The 7386-nt window shown below is 38.1% G+C and overlaps 1 protein-coding gene across 5 annotated transcripts; it reads left to right on the top strand.

Annotated features, from left to right (window-relative positions):
* Positions 1-333: 333 nt before the first annotated feature.
* LOC132042522 (probable E3 ubiquitin-protein ligase RHG1A) lies at positions 334-6064 on the top strand. Of its 5 annotated transcripts, none has more exons than XM_059433039.1 (7): positions 334-450; positions 521-622; positions 1731-3457; positions 4311-4361; positions 5141-5239; positions 5317-5460; positions 5570-6064. In XM_059433039.1, the coding sequence occupies exons 3-7, from the start codon at positions 1814-1816 to the stop codon at positions 5699-5701; spliced, it is 2070 nt and encodes a 689-aa protein (XP_059289022.1). In that variant the 5' UTR covers positions 334-450; positions 521-622; positions 1731-1813; the 3' UTR covers positions 5702-6064. The 5 variants fall into 5 exon arrangements, 4 of the variants coding, with proteins under 4 accessions (XP_059289022.1, XP_059289024.1, XP_059289025.1 ...); XM_059433041.1 differs by having other exon boundaries at positions 335-364; XM_059433042.1 differs by having other exon boundaries at positions 349-368.
* Positions 6065-7386: the final 1322 nt, after the last annotated feature.

Below are 7386 nucleotides of genomic sequence, written 5' to 3'. Positions count from 1 at the left end.
ATGTCATTCTTTATTCTTTCCATTAATTAGACCTTAATTTCAAATAACTTAATATTGATTTTGTAAATTCCTTATGTCCCTTTTATTTAGGCCTAATTTATTTCAATTCCTATTCAAAGAATTTATTATATTAAACTTTATTCATATTTGGGGATCCACTATACTTACTTTGTGACAACATAAAGGAAATATATTCATTTCTTTTCCTTTAATATTTTGCATATCTATCTTTGGATACTGCTGTGATATGGGATGTCCTATTTAATGTGTGTATATGTATTTTTGGTATGTCGATATTTTGTCATAAATCTCTTTTTTTTGTTTTGTTGCATTGTGGGTATAACAATAGGCCACCATATTCTCTGTATGTATGTAGTTTTGTTTCTAATTTACACCCACCATTTCATTCTCTTCTTTATCTCATCCTCTTTCGTAGTTTTCTGTTAAACGGTGAGTCGTATTGTATCTCTCTCTTGTTTTCTTTCTTTATTATCTGACTTTTTTTTTTCTTCCTGTAAAGGGAAAGCAATCTATAGAGAGGTGAAAAACAATATTATGATCAAATTTGGAAATCATATCTAAGCTTTCTAGATCCCTTGCTTCACTTGTTTCTCTTTCAAAGGTAAATTTACAGATTTCTTTCTCTGTCATTTTTCTCCCTTTTTTCCTTATTATTTATTTGCTTTCTCATTTGGGTTTGTGTGTAAATTCATTTTATTTGAGAATTTTCACTGTTTATCTGTGTAAAAGCTCCCTTTTTTGACTTGGTGCATAACTGCTTCCACCATATTCTCTCTGTTGAAATTAAGGAAAAAAACAAGTATCAGTTTTTTTTTTTTTTTTTTTTTTTTTGAGACACCGAGAACCTCGGCTCCACTTTGGGTGCACACGGTAAACTCGGCTCCACCTTTCGTGCATAGCCGTAAACCACACAAGAGAGATAACCCGGACTAGCCAATCCCCGTGCGACGAGCTCGACCCAGAAGGCAAATCCCCAGCTGTCGTAGGCGGGGGTTTCGAACCTAAGACCTCCATTATGAAAGCCTCATGCTCAACCAAGGCCAGCCACCCTTACGGTTGTTCTTTGATGGTTTTTCATAGAGCTGTTTAGGGATAGAATGAGTTAAAGGTTTGTAGTTTTGAAAACAAAAAACAAGTTTTTTGGGTCTTTGATAATTTATGCAAAGCTAGTTTAGATGTTTGGAAAGACATTGCTTTTTATTTGACCAAATATATGGGGTTTCTGGATAAGAATTTTTATCTTTAGTCTGTGATTCTTGATGTCTACATACATGTAATCAGAATGCAGATGTGTGCTTTTTTTCTTCTCTTTTTCTAGTTTCATGTAAATCTTGTTTCTTTTCTTGTTAATGGTTATACTGTCCATGGATATTTACTTCTTTGATAACTTCTGAGGTTTCTATTTTCTAGTTTCATGATGTTTAGCTCTGGTTCGCTGTGCTCCGATTTACCTTTACTTCTATTTGAAGACAAGGATGTTTGCATACTGGTTTCTTTTGGTATTGGTAAAAGGAACTTTTACAGTGTTGTTGTTGTTGCTTCAATTTTTCCTACTGCCTCAATCAAACTGAAATCATCTCTCATTGTAGTGCAAATTTTTATGATTTGCACTCAATCATTTGCTTGCAAGGCAATTACCAATGCCTGTTATGTTGTATCTTTTACACTTTTTGGTGATAATATCGGTCTTTTATTGTTCTTCTTTCCAGGCTGCAGAAGGACTAAGTGCCACTCAGCAATTCCATCTCAAACTTACTTGTGGATTGTGAACAGGGTATAACATATAGCCCTAATGCAAGGGCAACGAAGAGCCATCGGTTCCCTTTCAGAAACTTTAGACTTTGGCTCTGCTTCAATTTCGGGTGATGATCAGCAGATATGTTGGAATGCTAGGTTATCTGATTATATGGCATCTTCTAACGAGTCTAATATTTCTTTTAATCCTGCAAGCCAAGACAGACAGCACGTGATGGGGTGGAGTTTAGGAGAATCCAGCTCTACCAATCATCTTGGTCAGAGTGAACGAAAAACAGATCATGGATGGTCAAGTGGCTGTCCTGGACCTTCTGATGGGTCTTCCAACATTCTTGCGTTGAGTAATTTTGAAGTAAATTTGAACAGTGTTCAGATGGCTAACAGAAGTTCATTTTCTCAAGGTTCTAGTTCAAACACCCTTCCTCATGATCTCAACACAGATTCAGAATTTGACGTACACCATAGCGATGAAGACGACTGTCAGATAATGGAATGTACTCCAGCATACAAGTCTGATAGACGAGGAAATGTGCGGATGTCAACTGCTACTACTTCTTTTCATCCTTTTGGTGCTGGGCCTTCTGGAACTAGCGTATACTTGATGGATGAAAATGATGGCAGGCCGGGCTCTTCGTCTGATGGCCGACGCTTGTCTTGCAAGAGAAAAACACTTGAAGGACATGTGGGGCAGTCTTCAGGAAGTGGAAGAACAAATTATATTCCACATGCCGAAAACAGCTTATGGCATTCTCCACATTATATGATCACAGGTGCAAGTGTCTCTCTTCCAACAAAAAGCATCAATTTGTCAGAGCAGCGTAACCCAAGACCTGGGCTTCCAATTGGAGGAGCCATTTCAGAAAGTTCACTTGGTTTACCTGCAGAAAGTCCCCGTAGTACTTTCAGGCTGAGGGTTAATGGCTCACGCCAACAAGATTCCATTCCTAGTAACCAGCTTCCTGCAGTGGGTAATGTTGGAAATGTTAATGTGTCATCTGACCGGCACCCATCGAGGGTCTTTCATAGTAATTCTTTGAATTTAATGTCTATGTCTGCAGCAGATAATGTAAGTCCTCAAGGCCAGCCTTCTGTGGTCCATGTCCCTTCTCTGCGTCGAAGTGCACAGGCTAGGTGGGATTTAGGACCTAACTCGAGAACTAGCAGTTCATCAAGTTTTTCTGCCTCTGGGGAGACACACTCTCCACCATATCAAGAACCCCATTCAAGAAACATTTCACAACATCCTATGTTCATACCTGCTACTGATGTAAGAAATTTGAACCAAAATCCTGCCAACTGGAGTTTAGCTGGCGGAAACATTTCAGTAGTTGGAAATGTTGCATCCACATCTCGAAGTGGCTCGAGTTCACGTGCCCACTCGTCTTCTCCTGCTTGGATTCCACACAGAAATCTTCCACAGTATCCCCGGCGACTGTCTGAATTTGTTCGAAGGCCTTTGTTGTCTTCAGCGGACACTGAATCTGGAGGTCGCAGTGGTAATAGCCCTCCACTACGTTTGATTTCTGCTGCCTCTCGGGCATTGGAAATTTCTGGCAATCGTCAATCAAGTTCAAGGTCCACAACTATGTTGGAGAGACATCTTGATGGCAGTATAGGAGTTCCTCATTCTTGGAGGACTTTGACTGCTGCCGGTGAAGGAAGAAGCAGGCCAGTCTCTGAGGTATGTTCTGTAACTTATGTGGTCAAATATGATTCAGCACTAGTTATATGAAACCAAAATGTACGTACATCATGATCCTCTTGTAAGAAGGCTTACTTACCTATCAATTAGTAATTTGCTTAGTAATTGGAATCAATGTACGGTATGCATCAAAGTAAAAATCCAACGGCCACTACAGTAACATGTCACTGAACCTAAAATTATTATCCCCAATATAGCAGATTCTGCTTTCTTCTTTATGCCCCTTTAGGTTTTCCAAGCTTAATATATGTTACTGTTGCAAATGTATTTTCTGGTTATATTTTGAAACATCAGCATCTCCAACTGGTTCCTCTTAACGTTTTGTCACCACAAAACTTTTAAACTTCTTTGATGATTAAATTTCTGAGGCGCTCTCACTAGTGTCTCGTTCCATTTAGTCACTAGAAGTAATTTACTGGGTTCTTTTTCATTTTTAACTTAGCGGGTTCTAGTGTAATGTACAAGCTCTCACAAGTGGGTTCTTAGTGTAATGTACAAGTTCTCACAAGTGGATTATTTTACTAGAGTTAGGAGGCCATTCATGTATTTGTTCTTGGTTGCAGTTTCCAAATTCTTATGTGGAAAGGGCTGCTTTTTGGATTTGAAGTTTGTTTAATGGATTATCCTTTTCAATGCAATTACTAGTACCATGAGTGAAGATGCAGTTAATTTATGGTTAATAATGCTAGCCTTACCTAGTTCCAGCTTTCATCAAAAGGTTTTTGTGAAAGACTAGAATGATAAAGCTTTAATTCGTTTTATGTATGTAGTTTGCATTGTAAACCTTCCATTTATTACAAATTACTAACTGCTAATAACTTATGTTGAACAGCTTCGCAATGTATTGGATCTTATGCGCAGGGGAGAAGGCTTACGACTTGAGGTTAGATTCTCGACTAGGATGTGACGGCTTTGTAAGGTTACAGATTTTCTGTTCTATTGGCTTGTAAGCTTCTCTATCACCTACATGGTCGGGCACCGAGAACCTTGGTTTTGGCTGCCATGGCTAGACTGAACCTTGTGCTGAAAAGCCCAGTTGTCCTCCCATGCTTTTGCCTTAATATTTTTTTTATCTTGATTCTTTATATCAGCTGAGTCATGCACGCTTTCTTTTTCCTACTCTGGAGGAATATGAAGTTACAATGAACCAACATGACGTGCAAAACGGACTAATTTGAAGGAAAATTATTAGCTCGGGAGTCTTTTTACGTCAAACTTCTATGATGCGATTCAAAATGTTTGGAAGTCAAAGATAAAGAAAGACAATTGTGTGAAACCAGAAAGCACATGGAGAACTACCAACCTGTATTATGCTCTTACTTACATGCCTAAAGCCTGCGTAAACGAGTGTAATACTGTAGAGTTACTGTGTATAAAGTGGACTGACACCAATATATCTTCAAATTAAAACTCAGGAGAGGACATAATTAGAACTATTTCTGCTTTCATTTTCTAATCCAAAATCATTCTTTAGATTCCTATTATTCGCCCCTTTTTTTATTTGCTGGGGAGAATTAGCAGTGTTGGGGTATCATTTTTCTTGTTGTGCTATTTTTCTGTTCCCTTTGTAATAAAATTAGAGTCGCCTTTTATAATGAAGAGAGTAAAGCAGCTGTCTTCTCAGTCTTTTATGTGCAATTAAATTTCTTTCTTATATTCCAGGATGTTATGATCCTTGATCAGTCAGTCTTCTTTGGGATGGCGGATATTCATGATCACCATAGGGATATGCGGGTTGATGTTGACAACATGTCATATGAGGTTAGTGTGCTAAACAGAATTATATTATATTCTGTACAAACGTTATGCTAACTTGTCCAGGTGCTATGTGTTTGCAGGAGTTACTGGCACTTGAAGAGCGCATTGGGAACGTGTGCACTGGGCTGAGTGAAGAAACTATTTTGAGGAGTTTGAAGCAACACAAATATATTTGCATTAAAAAAGAAGACCCCGTCGAATCAGAGCCATGCTGTATATGTCAAGTAACTTAATTTGATATTTTGTATTACAACATGCCAGAGATCTAATGAAATTTAGTTCATCCCGGTTCTTGGAGTTTTCTAATTTAGGTGTTGGAATGGTGTTTTGCAGGAAGAATATAATGATGGAGAAGATCTTGGTGCATTGGAGTGTGGCCATGATTTTCACGCAGACTGCATTAGACAATGGCTCAAACATAAGAATTTATGCCCCGTTTGCAAGACAACAGGGCTGAATACCTGAGGCAGGCATTGTACCTTATTCCCCTAATTAAGGATCCGTGATGCTTAACGAAGATTTGGCGCCACAAAAGTGGATCTCCTTTATCCTCCATGGCATCATCTGAGAAAGATATTTGTATTTTTCTTGTTTATTTTTGTTTCTGATATTCGTCTGGTGGATTTAGCACTAGCATCATAGTCATTCATTTAGGTAAGAGTTGCGTCATTGCTCATTTAGAATTTATGGTTTGGCTACCAATTTATTGACACCATTGATATTTACTTGGTCTCGCTTTCCTAACTCTTTCTTGTTTCCTAAATGCATTATAGTATGTATGCATATGATTGGATTCGAGGTTCTATAAACACTTCAGAATTCTCCCAAGTGTCATGTCTTGCTTGCATCCCAGATTGACGCCTCATTTGTTCCCCTTTAATGGGGATTTGGATCTGAATCATCAGATTTCAGCCTATTAAGTATATATATATACACATATATATATTTTGCCTTCCACAATCACCAATTAGCTCTTGAATAGAGTTGAATTATTTAAATCTTGTATAGAGTTTTAAAATCATTAAGGCATTCGCTTCACATTTTCTGCGATGTAACATTTTATTATTACAACAATAACAACATACCCAGTGTAATCTCACAAGTGGGGTCTGGAGGTAGAGTGAAAGCAGACCTTACCTCTACCTTGCGAGGTAGAGAGGCTGTTTTCGAAAGATAACATTTTATTATTAACTTGCTATTATTACCGACCATCTTCATCATTAGCAACCGCTACTCAACAATCAATACGAACCACGTCTATAACATGGGATAAATTTCACATATGGTCATGCAACTATAAACTTTTTTCACCAAAGTTACTTAACTATTTTTTCTAGTACAAAAGTTACAAAAATTTGCCCTTACTAACCAGTGTTTTAAAAGGCGAGGGCGCAAAGCACAGCGTTTTACCTGATACGAGCCTAGGAGTAAGCCTTGAGGCGTAAGCCCTATGGATCTTAAAGAAAACTCCTACATAGATATCAGTGTTGGCACTACTATTAAGTTCTCCTAAACATCGCCAAGCGCTAATGAGAGTATTAGACGAAGCCCATGTTCCTGCAAGCACAAGTAGTGAAAATTTAGCATTTTTTTGTGCGAATTGCCCTTCAAAGGCAATGGTCTTTAATTTTTACCCCACAAATTAATGGTCTTGAATTTTTGCTCTTCGTCTAACACCATGAGGTTTGGCGTTCGAACCCCGGCTCAATAAAAAAAAAAAAAAAATTCTCGCAAGGCAGAGTTTTGTAGCAAAATTAAGCCTATTCGGACAAAAGTTAGGCCTTAAGGCAGAGTTTTGAAAAATTCCAACTGAGTAAAAAAAAAAAAAATTCCTTAATGCAAACGCCTTATGCCTGAAGGCAAAACTCTGCCTTAAGGTAGAGTTTGCCTTATGCCTGATCAAGCAGAGTTTGAAACTCTGTCTGAAGATAGCATAACTCTGCCTTACGAATCCAAACTCTACCTTACCATTTTTTTTAAAAAAAATTTGACTGAGCGAGGTTCGAACCAGGACCCAAGGGGTTTTAGCGAAGGGAAAAAATTAAAGACCACCAAGTTGAGGGGCAAAAATTAAAGACCACCCCCGAATAAGGACAATCGTGCAAATTGCCCAAAATTTAGCTAATATGGTGGCCCATGTCATCGGAGAC

Source organism: Lycium ferocissimum, unplaced genomic scaffold (assembly GCF_029784015.1).
Source record: "Lycium ferocissimum isolate CSIRO_LF1 unplaced genomic scaffold, AGI_CSIRO_Lferr_CH_V1 ctg15908, whole genome shotgun sequence".
Classification (NCBI taxonomy): Eukaryota; Viridiplantae; Streptophyta; class Magnoliopsida; order Solanales; family Solanaceae; genus Lycium; species Lycium ferocissimum.
The sequence above is the reverse complement of the archived record's forward strand: the minus strand, read 5'-3'. Positions and strand labels throughout refer to the sequence as shown.

Excerpts from the sequence above, each read along its gene's own strand:
- LOC132042522 (XM_059433039.1), top strand. The coding sequence starts at position 1,814 with ATGCAAGGGCAACGAAGAGCCATCGGTTCCCTTTCAGAAACTTTAGAC. Across the intron at positions 4,362-5,140 it reads GAGAAGGCTTACGACTTGAG|GATGTTATGATCCTTGATCA; the intron begins GTTAGATTCTCG and ends CTTATATTCCAG. Across the intron at positions 5,461-5,569 it reads AGCCATGCTGTATATGTCAA|GAAGAATATAATGATGGAGA; the intron begins GTAACTTAATTT and ends GGTGTTTTGCAG.